The sequence below is a fragment of the Vulpes vulpes genome, chromosome 13 (assembly GCF_048418805.1).
Source record: "Vulpes vulpes isolate BD-2025 chromosome 13, VulVul3, whole genome shotgun sequence".
Taxonomy (NCBI): Eukaryota; Metazoa; Chordata; class Mammalia; order Carnivora; family Canidae; genus Vulpes; species Vulpes vulpes.
The window spans coordinates 154,721,421-154,746,302 of record NC_132792.1 but is presented as its reverse complement, the minus strand read 5'-3'; the positions used below and the strand labels follow the sequence as shown (position 1 = coordinate 154,746,302).

The 24,882-nt window shown below is 35.9% G+C and overlaps 1 protein-coding gene across 1 annotated transcript in view; it reads left to right on the top strand.

Annotated features, from left to right (window-relative positions):
• The window catches only part of ASPM (assembly factor for spindle microtubules), a 70,557-nt gene extending 45,675 nt beyond the window's left edge, over positions 1–24,882 (top strand). Inside the window, exons 18-28 of the mRNA XM_072733410.1 lie at positions 192–4,946; positions 8,533–8,699; positions 10,050–10,146; positions 11,270–11,479; positions 12,860–13,009; positions 13,836–14,027; positions 14,486–14,678; positions 14,853–15,007; positions 16,366–16,542; positions 18,361–18,530; positions 22,865–24,882. Of these exons, the coding sequence (XP_072589511.1) occupies positions 192–4,946; positions 8,533–8,699; positions 10,050–10,146; positions 11,270–11,479; positions 12,860–13,009; positions 13,836–14,027; positions 14,486–14,678; positions 14,853–15,007; positions 16,366–16,542; positions 18,361–18,530; positions 22,865–22,967 (6,369 nt within the window). The 3' untranslated portion in view covers positions 22,968–24,882. The remainder of the gene's footprint in view (positions 1–191; positions 4,947–8,532; positions 8,700–10,049; positions 10,147–11,269; positions 11,480–12,859; positions 13,010–13,835; positions 14,028–14,485; positions 14,679–14,852; positions 15,008–16,365; positions 16,543–18,360; positions 18,531–22,864) is intronic.

Genomic DNA, 24,882 nt, shown 5'->3' with positions numbered 1-24,882 from the left:
AAATTGGCTACAGCTGTATCAACATAGAAACTAAACTACAAACAAAAGAGACAAATATTATCCAAATGCGATGTTTTTTAATTTAATGTGTTTATTTTTAAACAGAATGTTAGCAAAATGAATATTTGCAGAGGTATTAAGTATAGAAGGTTCCATCTGTCTTATTTTGTGTCCTTTCTTGCCTTTTGCAGAGGTATTGGAGAAGATACTCCACCAGAAAACAGTTTCTGAAGTTGAAATACTATTCAATTATCCTGCAATCTAGGATAAGAATGATAATTGCTGTTACTTCTTACAAACGATATCTTTGGGCCACAGTTACAATTCAGAGACATTGGCGGGCTTCTTTAAGAAGAAAACATGATCAACAGAGATATAAGATGCTAAAGTCATCATGTCTTATAATCCAATCTATGTTCAGAAGATGGAAGCGACGCAAAATGCAATTACAAATAAAAGCTACGATAGTATTGCAAAGAGCTTTTAGAGAATGGCATGTCAGGAAACGAGCTAAAGAAGAAAAATCTGCTATTGTCATACAATCGTGGTATAGAATGCACAAAGAATTACGGAAATATGTTCAGATTAGATCTTGTGTTGTTATCATTCAGACAAGATTCCGGTGCCTTCAAGCTCAAAAGTTATATAAAAGAAAAAAAGAAGCTATACTGACCATTCAAAAGTACTACAAAGCGTATCTGAAAGGAAAGATGGAGCGCACCAACTATTTGCAGAAACGGGCTGCAGCCATTCGACTGCAGACTGCTTTCAGGAGGATGAAAGCTCGCAATTTATACAGACAAAGCAGAGCTGCTTGTGTTCTTCAGTCCTACTGGAGGATGAGACAAGACAGATTTCGATTTCTAAACCTTAAGAAAATTACTACCAAATTGCAGGCACAAGTAAGAAAACATCAACAATTACAGAAATATAGGAAGATAAAGAAAGCTGCCCTTGTAATTCAGGTTCATTTTCGAGCTTATGTTTCAGCGAAGAAGGTTCTAGCATCTTACCAGAAAATACGTTCTGCTGTCCTTGTTCTACAGTCTGCATATAGAGGGATGCAAGCCAGGAAAAAGTTTATTCACATCCTCACATCCATTATAAAGATTCAATCATGTTACAGAGCTTACATTTCCAGAAAAAGATTTCTGAGACTAAAAAATGCTACAGTAAAGTTACAGTCAATTGTCAAGATGAGACAAACTCGGAAACGATATTTACACTGGAGAGCAGCCGCGCTATTTATCCAGCGGTGGTACCGGTGGGCAAAACTGGCTGCACTAAAGAGACACGAATATGTGCAGATGCGGGAATCCTGTATCAAACTGCAAGCTTTTGTTAGAGGTCACCTGGTTCGAAAGCAGATACGGTTGCAAAGACAAGCTGCTATTTCGCTACAGTCTTATTTCAGGATGAGAAAGAAGCGGCAGTACTACCTGGAAATTTATAAAGCAACTCTTGTCATTCAGAATTACTATCGTGCGTACAAAGCACAGGTCAATCAAAGGAAGAACTTCTTGCAAGTCAAAAGAGCAGTTACTTGTTTGCAGGCAGCTTACAGAGGTTATAAAGTACGCCAGCTAATCAAACAACAATCTATAGCTGCTCTTAAAATTCAAACTGCTTTTAGAGGCTATAGGGAAAGGAAGAAATATCAATATGTGCTTCAGTCTACTATCAAGATTCAGAGATGGTACAGGACATGCAGGACTGTTCGTGGTATAAGAACACAATTTTTAAAGACCAGGGCAGCTGTGATTTCTCTCCAGGGTGCTTATCGTGGCTGGAAAGTTCGAAAGCAGATCGGAAGGGAACGTCAAGCTGCAGTGAGGATTCAGTCCACTTTTAGAATGGCCAAAGCCCAGAAACAGTTCAAATTGTTAAAAACAGCAGCATTAGTCATCCAGCAACATCTGAGAGCATGGACTGCAGGAAAGAGGCAACGTATGGAGTACATTGAACTCCGTGAGGCAGCACTGAGGCTTCAATCTACTTGGAAGGGAAAGAGAGTGAGAAGGCAGATTCAGAAGCAACACAAATGTGCTGTCATCATACAGTCAAACTATAGAATGTATGTGCAACAAAAGAAGTGGAAAATGATGAAAAAAGCCGCTCGTCTGATCCAAATGTATTACAGGGCTTACAGTATTGGAAGGAAACAGCGTCAGTTGTACTTGAAAACCAAAGCGGCTGCTGTTGTTTTACAGTCAGCTTATCGAAGTATGAAAGTAAGAAAAAAAATAAAGGAGTGCAACAGAGCAGCAGTAACTATACAGTCCACATATAGAGCTTACAAAACCAAAAAAAACTACGCAAACTGCAGGGCTTCGGCTATCATAATTCAGAGATGGTATCGAGGTATTAAAATTGCAAACCACCAACGTAAGGAATACCTTAATTTAAAGAAAACAGCAGTTAAAATTCAAGCTATTTATAGAGGTATTAGAGTAAGAAGACATAACCGACACCTGCACATGGCAGCCACTGTTATTCAAGCCATGTTTAAAATGCATCAAGCAAAAATGAGATACCATAAAATGAGAACAGCAGCTGTCATAATTCAGGTAAGATATAGAGCATATTGTGAAGGTAAGATTCAGCGTGCAAAGTACTTGACGATTATGAAAGCTATTACTATTCTTCAGGCAAGTTTTAGAGGAACAAGAGTTAGACAGACCCTCAGAAAGATGCAGAGCGCAGCCACGCTTATCCAATCCTACTATAGAAGACACAGACAGCAAGCCTATTTTACTAAGTTAAAGAAGGTAACAAGAACAATACAGCAAAGGTACCGGGCAGTAAAGGAAAGAAACACACAGCTTCAAAGGTATAACATATTAAGGCATTCTGTCATACGTATTCAGGCTGGTTTTAGGGGGATGAAAGCTAGAAGACATTTAAAAAGTATGCATTTAGCCGCAACTCTTATTCAAAGGAGATTTAGAACTCTCAGAATGAGAAGAAGATTCCTGCATCTCAGGAAAACTGCTGTTTGGGTTCAGAGAAAGTACCGTGCAACTGTCTGTGCAAAGCATTACTTCCAACGCTTCGTGCGGGTACGAAAGGCGGTCATTAAAATCCAGTCATCATACAGAGGATGGATGGTAAGGAAAAAGATGCAAGAGGTGCACAGGGCTGCCACTGCCATCCAGGCAGCTTTCAGAATGCACAGAGAAAATGTGAAGTACCAGGCCTTGAAACATGCCTCAGTTGTGATCCAGCAGCAGTTCCGAGCAAGCAGGGCTGCAAAACTACAGAGGCAGTGTTATCTCCGACAAAGACATTCTGCTCTGATCCTTCAGGCTGCGTTTAGGGGGATGAAAGCCAGAGGACATTTGAAAAACATGCATTCCTCTGCGACCCTTATTCAAAGCACGTTTAGATCTTTAGTGGTGAGGAAAAGGTTCATTTCCCTCAAAAGAGCTACTGTTTTTGTTCAGAGAAAATACCGGGCCACCATTTGTGCCAGGCATCACTTGCACCAATTCTTGAAATTAAAAAAAGCGGTCATTACAATCCAGTCATCTTACCGAAGGCTGGTGGCAAAGAAGAAGCTGCAGGAGATGCACAGGGCTGCGGTTCTCATCCAGGCCACTTACAGAATGCACAGAACATATGTTACATTTCAGACCTGGAAACATGCCTCCATTTTAATTCAGCAACATTACCGAACATACAGGGCTGCAAAATTGCAAAGAGAAAATTCTGTTCGACAGAGACGTTCTGCTTTGATCATTCAGGCTGCATATAAGGGAATGAAAGCAAGACAGCTTTTAAGGGAAAAACACAGAGCTGCTATCATAATACAAAGCACATACAGAATGTATAGGCAGTATCTTTTTTACCAAAAGATCCAGTGGGCTACAAAAGTAATACAAGAAAAATATAGAGCAAATAAAAAGAAAGCTCTTCAACACAGTGCACTCAGGAATGCAGCAGCAGCCTGTACTGAAGCAGATTTCCAGGACATGATCCTAAGGAAACCGATTCAGGAACAGCATCAGGCTGCCACTATTATTCAGAAGCATTTTAAAGCCTCCAAAGTAAGGAAGCATTATCTCCACTTGAGAGCAAATGTAATTTTTGTCCAAAGACGATACAGGGCACTAACTGCAGTGCGCACCCAGGCAGTCGTGTGTACACAGTCTTCATATAGAAGTTGTAAGGTGCAAGAGGACCTGCAGCATAGGCACCTGGCTGCCACACGAATTCAGTCATTCTACCGAATGCACAGAGCCAAACTCGATTATCAAGCAAAGAAAACCGCCGTTGCTGTAATACAGAATTATTTTAGGTCCTATATCCGAGTAAAAGTGGAAAGGGAAAATTTTTTGGCAGTTCAGAAGTCTGTGCGAATTATTCAGGCTGCTTTTAGGGGCATGAAGGTTAGAGAGAGACTGAAAACCCTCTCGGAGGTGAACATGGTAGCCAGTGCTAAGCAGTCTGCCTTCTGCTCTTGCAGAACCGAAGCTCAGTGTGCAGCTGTTCACGGCTCAGCACTTAGGACTCAGAAGTGGCGTGGAGCTTCCCTGGTCACTTGTTCACAGGAGGCCGAGTACCCCCAGAGAGAGGCTCTAGTAGCGACTCAAAGAGCTTTCTGCGAGTTGGTCACAAGGAAATTGGAAACACAGAAGTGTGCTGCCCTGCGCATTCAGTACTTCCTTCAGATGGCCGTGTGTCGGAGAAGGTTTGTCCAGCAGAAAAGAGCTGCGGTGACCCTCCAGCAGTACTTCAGGACGTGGCAAACAAGAAGGCAGTTTTTATTGTACAGGAAGGCAGCAGTCGTCTTACAAAATCACCACCGAGCCTTTTTGTCTACAAAACATCAAAGACAAGTATATTTACAAATTAGGAGCAGCATTATCATGATTCAAGCTAGAACGAGAGGATTTATACAGAAACGGAGGTTTCAGAAAATTAAAGATAGTACCATAAAAATCCAGGTACTTCTCTATTTAAGTGTAAAGCTTGCATTCTTTCTGCAGTCGGTATTTGTTAGAATCTGTAAAATTAACTTACGCAGGTCATAAAGAGTAGTACTTCATTTACATGACCATTTCAATGATCTTCCAAAACGGAACATTTGTTTGAGAGTGGGAAAGGGGCACAATAGTAATTCAGCACAGAACCTGGGATCTTCTGAACATGGTCATTCTTTGCTTGATGCATTTCAATAGATATTAATTTTGAGCACATAGTTTGATACATGGGAGTTCTCTACTGAGTAAAATTTTTTTAAGTTTTTTTTAGTTTATTTTTTTAATTTTTATTTATGATAGTCACACAGAGAGAGAGAGAGAGAGAGAGAGGCAGAGACAGAGGCAGAGGGAGAAGCAGGCTCCATGCACCGGGAGCCCGATGTGGGTTTCGATCCCGGGTCTCCAGGATTGCGCCCTGGGCTAAAGGCAGGCGCCAAACCACTGCGCCACCCAGGGATCCCGTAAAATTATTTTTTAAGTGAGAAATTTAAGCTAAGGTGAAGTGAGATTTGGCAAAATTTAGGCCAAATGATATAATTGTATTCCTCTACCCATGTGTTAATGAAGCCACTTAAGCTATATAGATATGTACTTTATTCAGAGTATTTAGTAGTTTGGTTTCCAAAGCATTTTTATATAATTTTTTCATTATGTTATTATTCTATATAAAAGATATATATACTCTATATAACACATAAAAATATTATATCCACACTTCTCGCACACATACATGTATCAGTGGGTGAGAATTATAGAATATTATGTCTCCTGAAATGTGAAGGACTGAGAAAAGTTAAATAACTTCTAATGTTGCCAGAGAGGCAGATCCAGGAATGGAATCTGGGTACTTCAGCAATTTATTTCCCACCTGTTCATACGCTAGGCTTTGAACCTTGGTGTGATATGTTGGTACTTGTTGGTTTGCTGTTAAACTTAGATATGCTGTTTTCATTGAGCAAATGTCCAGTGCTGGCAATGTGCTAAATGCTATCGTGGGTGATTGGCGTAGACAGTAAGAAATACTTAGTTGCTGTCCTTAAAGCACTTACGTGAGCAGGGACACACAATTATAAAACAAAATGAGAGGTTTATGTTGCTGGGAACATAAAGAAGAGAAACCTAAGTTTCTCTCGGTCAGAAAAGGCTTCCCAGGACGAGCAGCATTTAGGTTGAGCTGTTAAGCCAAAGGATGAATTCAAAATAGCCCAATAAAATGTATCCAGTGTATCCCCCTGTAGGAGATAACACAGAATTTAAAAATGAGAGAGAGAGAGAGAGAGAGAGAGTGTGTGTGTGTGTGTGTGTGTGTGTGTGTGGTATAGTGTAAAAAATAATGTGAGACCAGGTTGACAGTAGAGGGAGTGAGATTTCAAAGAGCTTTGTGAGATATAGACACAAGTTTAGTCTCTTCCACTAGATTAAAAGGAGTTTTAGAAGAATTTTAAATGGAGAAAACCAGAATCATATTTTTATTTTTAAAAAACTACTGTGGCAGGAATGTGGAAGAGGAACCGGAAGGGAAATAGGGAGACCACCCAGGAGGCTCTTGGCATTAGGTCAGGTGAAAGATAGTTTAGTAAGATGTAGTGACAATGGGATGGAAGAGGTAGTATTTGCATTATATAGAGTATAAACAAGCATCCAAACCATAGGTATCGGGATCCCTGGGTGGCGCAGCGGTTTGGCGCCTGCCTTCGCCCCGGGGCGCGATCCTGGAGACCCGGGATCGAATCCCACGTGGGGCTCCCAGGGCATGGAGCCTGCTTCTCCCTCTGCCTGTGTCTCTGCCTCTCTCTCTGTCTCTGTGACTATCATAAATAAATAAATTTAAAAAAAAAAAAAAAACCATAGGTATGGCTCAAGTAGCTCAGCAGATGTTACTGTTCACGGACACAAGGAGCAAAGAGAGGAGCAAGCAGATTGGAAGACTGATGATGAATTCAGTTTGGGGTATATGATGAAGTTGAAGTACCTAACAGATGTCTCAGGTGAGCAGTCTAGCAAGGTAGTTGGCTGTGTTTGGAGTTTGGAGAGTAGTACAGATTTCAGAATTTGACTTCTACATTATTGCCATACGTGTGATAATTGAAGTCGTGGGAGTGACAGGATCACCCAGGAATAATGTAGAAAATGGGTAAAAGAAGAGGATCTGCTTGGGACTCAAACCCTGAAGAATGTCAACATTTGAGAATATTAAGAAGAGAAGCCAAAACATAGTAGTAAGAGAGAACAAGAAAAACTGATCAAGAAACCAAGCATGGGGGAGAGGAAGAAAAGAATGCTCAAATTTTAAATGCTGCCCAAGAAGTTAATGGTTGAAATAGGTTAACTGGATGTATTAGTTAGGGTTATGGTCAAATGACAGAAAAGCAAAATAATCTTAGGAAATTTTAGCTATTTTTCTCATATGTAATTAAATTTAAAAATCATATTTTACACATCTAGTTTTTAACATATATCAGTAGACTCAAACTTTAGTGCACATTAGAGTCACTTGGAATTTTTAAAAATACTGATACCTGGCTCCCACTGAATACCAGTGTGTTAGTATTCAGGTTTGTTTACGTTAAAACCACATTAATACAGTCTGAGTAAGTCAGGGACATCACAAGAGTAATTTTGACATTCATATCATTCTTGCCTGTCAGGTGACTTCTGGAGCCTGCTCCCTTCCTCTTCCCCTACCCCATAAGGGGTGGCTGCAATATTTATTGTAGGTGTTTTGGATCTTGACTCTGTTGCCTTCCAGCTTTGTGGTGTAACAGGTCTCTTCTTCCCCAACATCAATTTCTGTTATGAGAGATCTATAAAGAATAAATAAGATATCTTTTCCATTTATTACCTGCACATTCACAAGTTACTCAGTTTCTCTTGATTTACTCATCTCTAAATTATATAATGATATTATATGGTATTATATAAGGTCTTATATGGTATTATGGTTTTGTAAGGACCTACAGTGTCCCTTAGTACAGTGCTAAGGGCTTAATAAGTTATAGCTGTCACTTAAACATTTAGTCAGCCGTAAGGATGCAGAAATTGGAAAAACTGATAGTCCTATGATAGAGAGTTGCTCTCAGCAATCTGCTGCAGCCTGGACACAAAACCCAGGATATACATAAGGGAGGTAGGATGGGAGGTGGGAAAGATTCCAGGAAGTAGGGTAATCAGTGTGTTCCTTTCCCTTCTGTTCTTCCAGATGGATTGAGAAAGTGAGAACAATGCGCCTATATGGCTTTTCAGACATTGTACACATATTACAATTTAGAAATATTTGTTAGGATTTTATTAGTCTTAGCTCTCAGCCAGCTCCAGGTTATATGTAATAAAGCACATAGTAGGTGTTCACTGTGGTTAGCCCCACTGTTCTCAGAGGACTCATATGTATCAGCAATGAATGATTAGAGTAGTAGAGTTGTCATGTGACTGTATTTCTGCAATTGATTTTTGTCTACTTAACCTTACTCTAGCTGTCTTTAATACTGATTTTTCTTCAGTTTGCAAGAAAACATATCTCATTGCATATTTGTTAAATTTCTGTATTTAAAAGGCTGTGTGGAGGAGCTATAAAGCCAGGAAATATTTACATCAAGTGAAAGCTGCCTGCAAGATTCAAGCCTGGTATAGGTATTGGAAAGCACGTAAAGACTATCTAGCTGTATTAAAAGCTGTTAAAATCATTCAAGGTTGCTTCTACACCAAACTGGAGAGAACACGGTAATGTATCATAGCTATGTGTGGGGAGAGTACGATGGTTATCTGTGTGTATGTGGTAGCCAAGTCTTCATATAAAATAATACTGCTTATTGGTTTTTCTTTAAAATATTTGCTATGGTTAACTTGTATGGTTTGTTTTGTTAGCGTTCTCCATTAATGAAACAAAGTATATCTCTAAGACTGAGATTGAGATAGAGCCTTGATATAATTCAGTAAAAAATACTTAATCAAACTTGATTTGAGTTCATAGGGATCAGGGTAAGGATGGGACGGATGGGAAGTGAAAAAAATAATCCAGTAAGATCTTGGTTTCCTTATTAGTGCGTTGGTACATTTTGTTTGTCAATTTAGCAACTGGCAAAATTTGCTTTCTAACTCATTTTTTTTCTTTTCTTTTTTACCTTGCCCTCACATACCTTAATGATGAAGACCTAATTACCAACTTATTTATATTCATTGTATTTTCTGATTCCTGGTTCATTTGTTTGAGACACATTTTCTAAACTCTTACCAGGTTATCTATATTATTTTTATTTCATAATATAAGGATTTCTCTCCAGTTACCAGAATTAATGAATTATTGTATCAGTGGTGATTTTAAAGATTGTTTTTTGAGAGCACACTAGTGTAAGAAGAGTTTTTTGGTAGATTCCATGGATAGAAGCTCAGGGCTTACCATATAAAGATATAGTTGCTGCCATCAGGTGTTAACCAGTGTCTGGTTTATTTTCTAAGAAATGTGGCAACATGATGTTAAGTTAAATCCATTCTAAGGTTTTATGTATTATCACTATGTTGACACAGAAAGTTTAATCTCTAGCCCTCACTTTCTAAGTTCTTCAGTTCTACTTACAGAATATTTCTTTGTAGATATTTGCACGATGCCAATTTTCCTTTCAAACAAATGTCCATCTCATTTGCCTGATGCTATTAATCTCCTAAGTTCTCTTTGGGACCCCCTCCTGTCTACTTAATTACCCACTTGCAATATGGACTCAGATTTTATACCCTGCCATTTTCTTTATCTAGGCTTTGTCTAGGTCTGGATAATTGTACTTTCTTTTGATCCTGCTCAGAATTCTTTCTCATTCTAGAAATTCATACTTCTTGCCACTGGAATATGCCAATTTTGCCAACTACAAAACTTTTCCATGTGTCAGGTGTGTGTGTGTATGTGTGTGTGTGTGTGTGTGTGTGTAGAATTCTGAATGCTACTAATTTAAATGTAAATTATACTTTTCCACTTTATTTTCTTTCTCTAGTATTTAGCATGGGGGGAGGTATGGACAATAAATACTTACTGAGTAAATTAAAGAAATTTGTAATTGCTTTTCAATAACTGCTTTTTAGGTTTCTGAATGTGAGAGCATCAACAATTATCATTCAGAGAAAATGGAGAGCTATACTTTCTGGAAGAATAGCTCATGAACACTTCTTAATGATGAAAGTAGGTGCAGAAATTTAAAACCAGCTCATTTGCAAGGAACTATTTTAGGAAACAAAACAAAAAATGAAAAAATGTTTTTTGTTAACTATACATTTTAAACACATTATTGCAGTCAATTAAAAATCATTCACCCATAAAAATGTTTTTTATGAATATTTTTGTTTATATATTTATATTTACAAAATATTCTCAAACCCAAGTTTGAAGTAACTAATTTTAGAGTAAATAATTTATTTGGAGGAAGCATATTTTGTCTACTATAAGTCAAATACTTAATAATAAAGTCTTTAAGCTACAATTGATCTATTAAAAATATTTAACATCAAAGTTTTAGAATAGCTGTAGTGCCTATAGCTTTTTATTAAAGAAATCAAAATTAGTATGCTACTTATAAATTTCAGCATTCATATAATATTCCCTATTAAGTAGCCATTATTATTATACCTACTAATGTATATTTACTAATTAGATCCTCATAATCACCCTCTGAAGTAGTTATTAGCATACCTATTTTACAAACCAGGAAACTGAGGTGTAGAGGGGTAAAGTGACTTGCCCAAGGTCATTCAGCCAGTTGGTGGGGGAATCTGTGTTGTAAAGCAAACCTAGTTCCCATTTTAATTTATAGACTTTTTCAGATGTCTTAGACTTTGGTTGTCAGGATGTTATATAACTGAAAAATCTAAGATGTGCTGGTTCTAAGATGTACTTTATGGTTCTTGCAGCAACAAACATCTTCTCTGATAGCTGTTTATAATGCCCATTCTGTTCTTTATACTGCTAACATTTTTATTAAATGTATTTGTCCTGTGGTAATATTAGTCCTTTTCTCCCTCACAATGAGAAGTATCAGAAGATGGGAGGGAAAGAGTACCAGATAGATCTAACAACCTTGGCTTGTGCCTTAATAAAAACTTAATTTTTAGCTATAGACCTATATAGGTTAGAAATTATATACCATCACCTTTTCTTGTATATGAAATAATGATGTTCTTAAGCTAAAAGTGTAAAGAAAAATCACAATTATACCATCTCATTTTACATTGAGAAATTCAAAACCTCCAGTGGGCTGAAATTATTAAGCCTCTTTCTATTAATGTCACTTGCAAATTTTTCCTTATAGAGACATCAAGCTGCTTGTTTGATCCAAGCGAATTTTAGAAGATACAAAGCAAGGCAGGTCTTTCTCCGGCAGAAGTCTGCTGCTTTGACCATACAAAGATATATACGAGCCAGGAAGGCCGGAAAATGTCAAAGGATAAAATATGTAGAATTAAAAAAATCTACAGTTGTTCTACAAGCACTAGTGCGTGGTTGGTTAGTAAGAAAAAGAGTAAGTATTTTTAAGTAGATATCTCAGTTTTATGAAATGAAAGTATTTGATGTTGAGGCACCTGGGTGATCAGTGGTTGAGCATATATGCCTTTGGCTCGGATTGTGATCTTGGGGTCCTTGGGATCAAGTCCCACATCGGGCTTCCCGGAGGGAGGCGCTTCTCCCTCTGCCTGTGTCTCTGCCTCTCTGTATCTCTCATGGATAAATAAATAGAATCAAAAAAAGAGAGAGAGAGAGAAAGAGAAAGAATTTGATGTTAAGAAATTTTAGGTTTTGGAGAATAATTTCAGAACTAATATAACCATTAACTTGAATTGATTCAGCTTCTGCAGAGCCATGTAACAAGATCACTGGCTGCTGTAGATTTTTGTTCTATGAGCTTGTTTCACATTGATGCTCACCTAAGGTGCAAACTAAATTTTCTCTTGTAATGAATCTTAACAAAGGAACTGAAAGTAGGTTGAGGGAAGAGCTCCACATGAGAAGGAGGTTGTTGTTCAAGTAGCCGTTTACTTCACCAAGCAACTCTGAGGTGTTATGAGCTACAGTTCCTCTGTAACTTCCACATCTTCAGCAAGAGACTCCCTCCTAGAGAGTTCATGACTTTTTGGTGTCCAATAAATATATGAAGCACTGGCAAAGACAAAATCCTTAAATTTGAAATTAAAAAGAAGAAATATTTTATATTGCATTCATTAAATATAAATTGGAGGTCTAAAGGCCACTATAGAGTGGTTCTGCTACAAGAGTCCTGTGCTAGATTTGTGTAAGATTACCCATGGGCAGCCCGGGTGGCTCAGCGGTTTAGCGCCGCCTTCAGCCCAGGGTGTGATTCTGGATACCCGGGATCAAGGCCCACGTCAGGCTCCCTGCATGGAGCCTGCTTCTGCCCCCCCCCCCCCCCCGCCCCTCTCTCTCTCTCTCATGAATAAATAAAATCTTAAAAAAAAAAAAAAAAAAGACTACCTAATAATTGGAGAAATTGATTCAGATAATTTTGTCTGACTTACTATGACCCTCTCCAGCAGTTGTGCTTACAATACTGTAATTTTTTTTGAGTTTAGTATTCATATACTTCTTTCATTACAGTCAAAGCTTTAATTAACTTTTTGTGTAGTCTAGTTAAATTAAATACTGTTCTTAAGTGCCCAAAATATAAGTTTGCTTTTTATACCCTACATTAAGAGTTACACATGTGGAAATACTGTATAGTAAAGGATTATAATCACCTTGAGTTACAATGTAAGTATGATGTTAATATTAAAAGTTAACTTATTGCTAATTTATATAATTTGGTATTAAGGATATAAAAAAATATAAACATTGATCAGTTGCCTTAAGAGTCAAATATTTGATTAATCTTTTATTTCTCATATAGATTTTAGAACAAAGAACCAAAATCAGACTTCTTCACTTCACAGCAGCTGCCTATTATCACCTGTCTGCTCTTAAAATTCAAAGAGCATATAAACATCACATGTCTATGAAGAATGCTAACAAGCAGGTTAATGCAGTCATCTGTATCCAGGTTAGCTTTTCTTTTGGAGCAAAACTATATAGTTTTTGTTATACATTTTCTATTTTAATAAATAATTTCCAAATACCTTATGCTAAGGTCATACAGTGTTTTGCAAGCCTTTTGCTTATAGGATGACATATTTAGGATGGCTTGATGGGTTAGAAATCGGTTGATGTTTTAAGGCACAGGAATAAATCTGTGAATTACTTTCTGAAATAATTGTACTCATTTATACTTGTAGCAAAGTCTAAGGGTACCTGTTTCCCTACATTCTTGCCAACACAGAGCATTAAAGAGTCTGATTTTTGCTACTTTGATGAATGGCCAATTGAATCTCATTTTTCTGGATTTCCTTTGATTGCTATCAGTTCTAAAAAATGTTTCACGCGTTGACTATTCAAATGATTACCTGTGGATTGTGTGCTTTTTAAAAAAAAAAAAATGTGTGTGTTTCATATACTTTGCCCTTTTCTCTTTTGGATGTTCTTATTTGTTATGATTTATAGCAATTACTTATGTATTCTGAATAAGAACACTATTTATTAAGATATATGCAAAGTATTGAATGAGAAAGTAATTTGCAGAATGACACATACAGCTTGAAAGAATTTGTGTCAATTGTGAAATGAAGGTTGTGTTGTGCAAGGTTAAATTCACACACACACCCGATGAGGATTGGAAGATTTGCACCAAGCGGAGTGGAGAAGTAGTGTCACTGGGGAGGGTTGAAAGGTATTTCAGTATAATGTTCTGTTTATTTCATTTGTGTATTTATGTGTATATAGGTATTTATTTCAAAAACCAGAAATAAAGAAAATCTCTATGTTTTAAACAGAGGTGGTTTCGAACAAGATTACAGCAAAAGAGGTTTGCTCAGAAATACCCTAGCATCCTCACAAGTCAGCATGAAGTTCCAGAATGTATGAGCCAGCAGAATAGAGCTGCATCAGTAATACAGAAAGCAGTACGCCGTTTCCTCCTCCGTAAAAAACAGGAAAAATTTAATAATGCAATCAGTAGAATTCAGGTAACTGGAAATATGATGTTAGTTCCAGACTTTGGTTTATAATTCACCTACATGGTATCTAACATTTTATAAACACAGTCACATACGTTTTAAAAAGCTGAGGTTCTCCAGTTGAATAACTCATAAATACTGTATCTTTGCTAAGTCCTTCATTTTTAAATTTCCCTAGAGATATTTAGGATTAAGAGATAAAAAAGTATTTTGACATTTTAAATAGATTTAGACATCTGTAGTCCATGAATGATGTTTTGGGTTATATACAGGGATATTATATATATTTCTTTTCAGAAAAATTGATTTTGTTGTTTATTAGAACGTGAATTGAGGTCTTATTTGCAATGTGTCTGATTATATCCTATAAATTTACTGAAATACTTATTTTGTAGAAATAGATGTAGATAGAAGTTCAAAACATCATGGGTTGTAATCTTAAAATTACTGTGTTTTGTTCCTTTAAGGCATTATGGAGAGGATACTCTTGGAGGAAGAAAAATGATTGTACAAAAATTAAAGCTATCCGACTAAGTCTTCAACTTGTTAACAGGGAGATTCGAGAAGAAAACAAACTTTACAAAAGAACTGCGCTTGCACTTCATTATCTTTTGACCTATAAGCACCTTTCTGCTATTCTTGAGGCCTTAAAGCACCTAGGTTAGTTTGTTTTAACAATATCTTGTATAAATACAGTTAGAAATGCATTTTTTACCTTTGAGTATACAAAGGATGTTATAATACTGTATTAGCTAAAACTTCATTTTGTTGCTATGAATTTATCTCTCTCTCTCTCTCTCTCTCTTTTTTTTTTTTTTTTTTCCCTCCTTTCAGAGGTAGTTACTAGATTATCTCCGCTTTGTTGTGAGAACATGGCCCAGAGTGGAGCAGTTTCTAAAATATTTGTTTTGATCCGAAGTTGTAATCGTAGCATTCCTTGTATGGAAGTCATCAGATATGCTGTACAAGTCTTGCTTAATGTCGCTAAGGTAATTTTCCATTTTAATAATGAATTGTTCCTTGCAAGAAATCTGACCCAGCAGATTAACTTCATATTTGCTCACCGCTAGAACTTAGATCACCTAGTTAAAAATTTATTTATGTGCAAAAGTCTTAGGGGGAAAAATATTTAATCTGTTAACATAATTGTACATAGAAACACTTTTTATGGTGTTATTTCTTCTATCTTTATGTTATTAGTAACAATGATTACTAACATTTATTCCTACATGCTAGTGTTTTTCATGCATCTTTTAATTTAGTTCTTAAATAATCCTCTAAGGCAATTTGTGTTATTATTCCTATTTTATAGAGAAGGAATGATAATTCTTATAGAAATTAAGTCTCCTGCCTAAGCACTTCATTGTGATAATTGGTAGAGCTGAATTTGGGTCCTTTTTTGTCCACCTCTAGAGCTAGTGTCCACTCTGTTGTATCAAAACACTAGAACCTCTTATAATCTGCTGTCACTTAATTATCCTGTACATAATATTCTATATAGGTATTAGCATTAAGTTTTTTGGCTTTGGACTGGTAACAGATATCTATACTAAACTAATGCATGCAATCGAAAGTATTGAGATGACAAATTTATCTTCCCCACCCAATCCCTCAGCCACAACTTAGAAGATTTTACCTGATATTTTCTTACTGAGAAGTGGTGGTTTAAGAACACAGACTGATGCCACACTGCCTGGGTTTGAATCACAGCTCTGCAGCTTATTATAGGTTACTTAGCCTCTCTCCACTTTACTTTCTTTAACTGTAAAATGGGTATAGTAATAATTTCATAGTATCTACCTCACAATGCTATTGTGATAATGAAATGAGTCCATATATATATAATATGCTTCATATGTAAAAGTGCCAGATAAATGTTAACTCTTAATAAGGTTTCGTTATTTTTATCTTAGTATCATTGGCATTATTTGTTCCCAGGTAAATTTCAACATGAATCTAATGATACAGTTAGGTAATTGAGGCAGGAAAAATATATTCTTAGTCTTTATTTTATCCTATGATGAGCTATCACAAGTAAGTTTTTCCTAAGAGGTTCTCAGTAAAATTGGCTTGTCGTTAATCTTGTTTTTATTTACTTTAAGGTGTTCACATTCAAAGATTTTAGATCTGATTCATATTTTGTGGAATTTGGGAAGAAAAAAACCATTAAAATGCAGACATGAATATAAAATGGATCCAGAAACGATAGTTTTACCAAGGAATCATTTCATGAAGTCCTTTGCACTTGCTGTATTAGATCAAAAACTTTTTGAACTTTTTTGCTTGGGCTATTTCTAAGGCTACATGTGTTTACTATAATGTTTGCTTTTATTCTGTTCTCTTCAAGTATGAGAAAACTACTGCAGCAGTTTCTGATGCAGAAAACTGCATAGATACACTGCTGGACCTTTTGCAAATGTACCGAGAAAAACCTGGTGACAAAGTTGCAGACAAGGGTGGAAGCATTTTTACAAAAACCTGCTGTTTGTTAGCTGTTTTATTGAAGACAACGGATAGGGCCTCTGTAAGTACCAGTTCTCTTGCTTTGAGGTTATCTTTCTAGGTTCTTAGGTCTGAGACTTTCACATTTTTCCTTCGGTAACTATCCCAATTTAAATAGGGTTTTGTATATGTTCAAACCTGCCTTTTGTGTTGATATAGGAGGTGTTTATGTGTTGTGTTGTGTGGGTTCTGTTGATATAGGAGGTGTTTCTAATGTATTAAACTGATTTTTTTTTTTTTGTATTTTTAAATTTAAATTCCAGTGTAGTTAACATACGTGTTCTATTAGATTCAGGTGTCTTAGATTCAGGTGTATAATATAGTGATTCAGCAATCTATACATGACTCTGCTCATTATAAGTATGCTTTTTATTCCCTTCACCTGTTTCAACCATCTGTGTATATATTTTTAGTGTAATTGGTACCATAAGAACAAATCACTCTGAAATTTGCTTTTTTTCATTTAATATGTTTTTCTAAGCTTTTTTGGTTTTATTTTAGAGAAAGTGCATGAGTGGGAGGGGGCGCAGAGAATCTTAAGCAGGCTCCACACCTAGCTCAGAGCCAAACGTGAGCCTCCATTTCATGACCCTGAGATCATGATTTGAGCCAAAACCAAGAGTTGGACCTTAACTGACAGAGCCACCCATGCACCCCTCATTAAATGCATTATTAATACATCTTTCCTTTAAATTGCTATACAGCTATGAATATGAATACACTGAATTTTATTAAGCCATTCTATTGAAAGATACTCCGATTTGGGGGAAATTTTCATTATTACATTTACATAATTTATTATATTTATATTCTTATTTTGTTAAGCTATGTATAAGGATATTTATTTATTTTAATTTTTATTTTATTTTATTTAAATTCAAGTAATTAGCATTTACCATATTATTAGTTTCAGAAGTAGAGTTCAGTGATTCATCAGTTACATATAACACCCAGTACTTAAATTGTATCACATGCCCTCCTTAATGTCCATCACCCAGTTACCCTATCCCTCCACCTGCCTCCCCTCCAGGGACCCTCAGTTTGTTTCCAATGGTTAAGAGTCTCTTATGGTTTGTCTCCCTCTCTGATTTTGTCTTGTTTTATTTTTCCCTCCTTTCTTTGCTCCTCTGTTTTGAAGAAACTGAATTTTAAAAATAAAATTTATTACCATTATATGATTAGCCATTTCCCATTTACTTGAGGGAAGTAACAAATTATCCTAGTAAGGTAGAAAACCAGGCCTGTGTGACTCCTCATCCTCTTGTTGTAACCATAAATACATTTCAAGCTTTTCTGTGGTGAGACCCTCATAGGATTCTGGCCTTCATCCTGAGAACAAAACCACTGAAGGATTTTACACAAGGGAGTATGTTGTAGTTTAAGTTCTAACATGACTTTGGCTACTGATTGAAGAATGGATTTGAGAAAGCATGTGTGGAAGTAGGGAGACCATTCAGGAAGGAGAGAGGTATAGCTATGTAGTGGTCTAGGCAAAAGACTGTACCTGACCTAGGGCTGTGAGAGATAGTAGATAACTTTGGAAACTTAGAGAAAGTTCACAGGACTTGGTAACTGGATATAATAGGTATAAGGACTATAATAATATTTACCTGTTTATTCAGTACGGAGTTAGGTGTACAATTTTTTAAATATTTACCTTTTTATAATTTTCTTGCAAATTAAAAGTTAAACGTCTAACTGCTGAACTTGGAAAACATGGCTTTTATTTTGTTAAAGATTCGTAAGTTTACCGTATAGTGGGTATTATGGCTGATTTTACTAGCAAAGAAGGGATCCAAAATTTTTATTAGTTTTAATAAATGTACATTTTCTTTTTTAGAGTGTTCGAAGTAAGTCCAAAGTTGTTGACCGTATTTATAGTCTCTACAAGCTTACAGCTCGTAAACATAAAATGAATACTGAAAGAACACTTTATAAACAAAAGATGAATTCTTCTATAAGTACTCCCTTTATTCCAGAAACACCTGTAAGAACCAGAATAGTTTCAAGGTAAGCAATAAATGAACTCTGTAGTTTCGTGTCACTGTTCGTTCACTCATTCATTCATTTAACAAACATTTATTGAGTACATACTATAAGCAAGATACTGCGCTTGACAATGGAGAAACAACATATGAATAAGAATAGAATCTTCAGTAAATCTAAAGTAGACAATCTCAGTAAATAATGAAGTAATAATACTGTGGCTTAGGGTATTTAATAGTCATTTGATAAATTCCTTGTATTAAATAGTTAACTGCTAAGTCTAACAATTAGCTTTTTATAATAAGCTTTGCTATATAAGTTTTTTTTTTTTCTTTCATGTAGAACAAGCTATACTGTTCAAAGCTGCTAAAAATCCCTCCTGGCTACAATACCAACTTCCAGCTCCTCTCCTAATCTCCCTAATACTTGAAATTTCTTCTTCTAAAGAAGTTCTTTATGAGACCTTGTACTAGTTTCCCTAGAGCTGCTATAACAAATTGCCACAAACTTGGTGGCCTTAAACAACAAACAGTAACTGATTCTTTGACAGTTCTTGAAACCAGAAGTTCAAAATCAGGGTGTCAGCAAAGCCTTACTTTCTCTGAGGGCTCTAGGGCACTATGCTTCCTTGACTCTTCCAGTTTTTGGTGACTCTAGGTATTCCTTTGCTTGTGGCTGTATAACTCCATTTTCGGCCTCTGTCTTCACATGGGCCTCTTCTCCTCCCTCCACCTTATTGGATTTAGGGCCAGTTCAGGTAATACAAGATGATCTTATCTCAAGATCCATCAGTGAGGTATATCTGTGGAGACCCCTTTTTTCAAATAAAGTAACATTTACAGGTTCTAAGGATTAGGATGTGGACATATCTTTTTTGGGGAGGCTGGTCATTCAGTCAACAGCAGACCTAGAGAGATAATAATAGTAGTTTAGTTTAAGACAGGTAGCTTTAGAAATTCTTTTAAATGGGTATTAGCTTATCTGGTTAACCAAGCAGACACCTCTATCAGTGTGAGAGTAAGAATCCTATGGAGCTGCCGTAAGGTGCTGAACTTGTGATTATTGCATAGCATGGAGTTACGTAATTTCAGGAGAATCACAGTGGGCAAATAAGTGAATAAAGTAATTAAGATTGTGGTAACTGCTAGGATAGAGAGTAACTTACAGGACCTGCTAAAATAGCATCACTGGGAAACTGGGATGTAATTACAAGAAATAAAAGTTGAAAGGACAGAAGATAGGGTGGGAGGGGGCATTGAATCATGGGTTTTATTTTGGGTAAGCCTAAGATACCTGTGACAAATTAGAGGAAAAGCCAAGCAAGCCATTAGAAAATCAGGGCTCTGGTTCTAGGCAGAAGAATCAGTTGAGAGATTGAAATTCAGGAATCATCAGATCACATTTAAGGCTGTGGTAATAAATGTGATCACCTTAGGGGAAGAGAATACCTAGAAAAGAAATTCCCAAACCAACCCTCAGAACGCATTTCTCCAGAACTCAGACAGAGAAAGAACCAGCCAACAGCTCTGAAGAAGAATTGGTAATTGGATAAAGGATATTCCAGAGTAGTGTCACATCAACTGTGTGGAATACTACTGAGAGGTTGTTAGATAATGTCTGAAAAATGCCCATTGGACTCAGCAAGATGGAGGCTAGTGGGGAGGTGGTGACACATACAGATTGAGGATTGAAAAACAAATGGAATATTTCATATGAAAAATTCATGAGTTTATGATGATACTAAGGGGAAAAAATCGTTGGTTACCCTTGAAGGATGCTACATAAACAACTCGTGATGCTTACTATGGGTAAAAGGAAAGAATCAAGTGTGTCCCATTTTTCTTGTATATACTGTATAGGGCAATCAAATGGTTGATGTCTGAATTCTCTATTTAAAAAATTGTTTAATAAATGCAGAGAGAGAATGAAACTATCCCTATTTTGTAGCCCCTAATGAAATAATAGGTCTTCTCTAGTCCATGATTTATGCAAGTTTGATAGCAAAGCTTTAGATGAATTAAATTGATATAGGTGACAATAATCAAATCTGTTGATGAATCTTGGCATCACAAAAAGATAAGACCACCAAGTAGACCACCCGGAGAGACCAGGTACACAAGACCATCTGAATATGAGTCTTGTCACAAAAGCAAACCTGAACACCTCATGCCTTTTTGTGCTACTCTTAAGTTCTTACTCCCAGATCCATGCCAGGCTGCAAACTCAGTTTCTGCTCTGAATTGCCAGAAGTTCAGACGCTTTGAGTCAGCATTTAGAAACTTCTCTAGTAATTTAAATATTCTGTTACATAGTTTTTAGAGTCATGTATATTAGAATACAATTTACATACAAAAACTGGTTTTCTAAAAAAAAAAAAAAAAATGGTTTTCTGTTGTAGAGAACTCCAGCAACATCCTTCTGTTAGATGTTATAAATTAGAATTATAATACTGATTTAATATATAAATTTGTTATTTATTGAATTCATTTTTGGTCCAAAATTCAAAACATTAGAACTATGACTTTTACATTTTGCTGAGGCAAAGAAAATTTTATTTAAAATGATTAATTTAGCATTTTCTGGTTTTACCTTATTAAAGATTTAATTGATTTTGATGAACTATGTTAACTCACGATGTTTAATTTCCTTCTTTCCTTCCTCCCTCCCTTCCTTCCCTGTCTCCATTTCCATCACTCAGCACTTCTCTACAAGGCATAAATCCTACAGTGTTGACAATGCACTATTTTTTGACCTGAGTTACATAGTGGTTAGCTTTATAATTACTAATAAACTGTATAGTAGTTGTAAATTGGATTTATGCTTGCATATTTCACGGTATAACAAAAGAGAGCCTACTTGCTTTAAACATATTATGAGGACCATTTCTACATATGATTTCTATTTAAGGGACTGATAAATTTTAATACCAGTTATGTTTTTAAAACTATAATTAACATAAGTGAATAGCTTCTCCTTTTTTTCAACTGAGAAAAAATATTTATATCACACCAAAGTTACTTTGTGCCCCTTTGCAATCAGTTATCTCCTTTTAACCCCTAGATTTTGGCAACTGCTTATCTTACTTCAATACTTTTAGTTTTGTGTTTTTTACATTGTTACACAAGTGGAATCATACAGTATACAGCTTCTTGTGACTGGATTTTTTTTTTTTTTAGTTTAATCTTTTTGAAGTTTATTTATGTTGATGCATGAATTATAGTTTCATTCCCTCTTGTCACAGAGTACTGTTCCATTGTATGGCTTTACCACACTTTGACCACTTACCAATTAAGAGATGTTTAGATTTTTAACAGGAAATAAGAAGATGCAAATGTATAACGTAGTAGAGAGTTATGTGAGAAAGATGATGAGCCCCCCTCTGATGGATGTTATTTTCCTAATGAAGCATGAGATTATAAGCATCAGCTCAAAAGCAGACCAGGGAGGGTATGCAGAGACATTTGAAGAGAAGAAAGGAATAAAATGATCATCTTGGGGAAAGAGGAAGGAAGCATACTAGGCAATTGCAAGCACTCATTTAGTTTTGTAATTATTGACATAAAATCAATCAGCCTGTTTCTGCAGTCTTTCTTTTCCTCCTGTTCAGCTATACAGGAATGGAGAAGTCTGATATTTGGATTCAGCTTGGAATCCAAATAGAACTTTCCATATGAATTTAATAGGAAAGAGAAACAATAGAATGAATGAAATTTGCCAAGGGGATTCTATTGGTGGACCTACACTAGATAAGGAGGGAAGTGATGTCAGCATTATGATGGGTGATAGGTACATGTTGAGGTCAATGAATTAGAGATCTCATGGGGTGGAAGATTAAATACAGTAGATGTATTAAATCAAACAACATGGATGAATCAGAAGTGGTGGGAGAATGGCAGTATCAGGTTGAGAAGTCAGTGGTGGGGTACTTGCTGACGACGAAGGCTATTATGTGATCATGGAAGATGGGGTCGGTTGAGGTAGAACAGAAGGAAAGGGGGACAAAACTGACAGATGAGATTGTTGGATTTGGGGCTAGCTACAAGGATGTTGAAGTTACTGAGAATGGTGGCAGGAGCCGAGAAGACCAAGAACCAAATTACAAAGAACAAAACACCAGGAGTTTATTAGAAGACCAGAAGGCAGTAGTAAGAGAGCTAAATAGCATAAGCCTCAAAGGAGGAAGGATGGTGAGAAATAACCTGACAGTGGTAAAAGGCAGTAACCTCTCAAACAGGTGAGAGGGTTGTAAGGAATCTGAAGTGTTCAGGAGTGGCCACATTTTTGTTAAGACAAAACAGTGAAAGTAACTCTTTTAAGGGAAGAACTTTGTTAATCCAAGATTTTTATTCTTTTCACAGACTTAAACCAGATTGGGTTTTGAGAAGAGATAACATGGAAGAAATCACAAATCCCCTACAAGCTATTCAAATGGTGATGGACACACTTGGCATTCCTTACTAGTAAATAACATTTTCAGTATGTACCATAAAAAATACTAAAGCTAATCATGAATGTGTAAAGTGTTTTTGGCTCTCCTTTGTACAGCTTCTAAAATCTGACTCTGTATTAAAATTAAAATATATATATGTAACAATAACTAAACTGTTTCATAATCTCTGTTGTTTCTTTTATTATTTTATAGCTTTATGCATGTTAGAAACCGCAATGTCATAAAATATTTCTAACACTATTATTCATGTCTTTTGTCCTAAAATATTATATTAGTCTGAATATAATCATATTCCAAAAGGGAAAAGAATAGCTTATACTCTCACTTTATAGATAAATTGAAGCATTTTTCTAAAACAAATTTTGGAAATATGAGAGTCTGCCAACACACTTAGAAGTGACAAGAGGATAAAATAATCTCACGATGCTCTAGACAACATCTCCATTTATTTCCCTAACTGGACCATCCAGATAGGCTAGTGAGCTCCTTTAGGGAAATTAAATTCAACCTGCCCCTTTATATATATACTAAAATCCCTTCACTTTGAACTGATTGGAGTTATAATTTGACCTAAAAAGAGCATTTTGTTGCTTGTAAGAGAAACTTGTCACCAAAATCATATACATAGACCTGATCATGATTAGGTGTTGAAACCTAACTTGTTATTCTCTAAAGTTTTGGGTCACTATTACCAGTACTAGGCCACTGTGATTTCAGGACCACAGAAGCCTAATTCCAGTCGCTGTTTGAAATCTGATGGCATCCCAAAGTCTGTTTATAAATGAAAGCCATAAAAGTTTTTAACTTTAAATGAATCAGTGGTAACTAAAAATGCAGAGATCATTTAACTGGCTTACTAATTTGTTAGAATGAGGATTAAATGTAATTAGTCTGAAATTGGCTGAGATTTGGTTAGGATGGCTCTAAAGACCATTTTGGTGTATTAGAATATATTGAAATTCACTGTAGAATTTTTACTTCTTTGCCATTTTTTTTCTTCCAATAAAGTGTTGTAGGAATTCTTAGTATTTTTCAAACATTTTTGTTGACTTTCCCAATGCTTTGCTTTTCTCAAAATTTCATTTAACAAAATCTTAGTATAAGCAATCTTGGTAAATTATACCACCAGGATATAATGTTTATTGGTATTAATTTAAGATGGTTATGACCAAAAAGTATTTCTATATAGTATACTGTATACTATATACTGTAGTATATGTCATATACTACAGTATACTATATGACTTCCAGATGTTAAAATTTTTTCTATTGTTGAAACTCAGACTAAATTTTTTTTTTAAGATTGGTTTATTAGAGTGCACATGCACAGGAGGCGAGGGGCAGAAGGAGAGAGAGAGAGAGTATCTCAAGTGGATTCCCCACTAATGGGGAGCTCTTTCCCACAACCCTGAGATCATGACCTGAGCTGAAACCAAGAGTTCAACATAACCACTGAGCCACCAAGGTGCCCCAGACTAAATTTTTAAAAATTTTATATAATATCCTACATTCATATGAAGAACATTCCTTCTAAGCTATGTGATAAATCTGTATCAGGATTCTAACACCTAAAAGCTAAAAGGCCTGTCTGTGTATTTGTTGGTGGTTTGGAAGACTAGTTGAGAAGTAATTAAACCTTTTACTTTAGGGGTACCTATTTTCTATTTTCTACAGAGATATACTACATCATATTAAAGAAGGAAAATAAACATATTAACTGCAATCTAATTTTCTTTTACATGAGTTTATTATGGTGAAGTTAGAAGAGTTTCAAATTAACCTTCTTATTAACTGTTATTAACCCAAATGTCCAGTAGATGTCACTATGACCATACGGTGTCATTTTTTAAAATTTAGTTTTAAATGTATGAACAAATATATTGTTATATAGCTATGATTTTTGGAAATAAAATCCATGCTTTTATA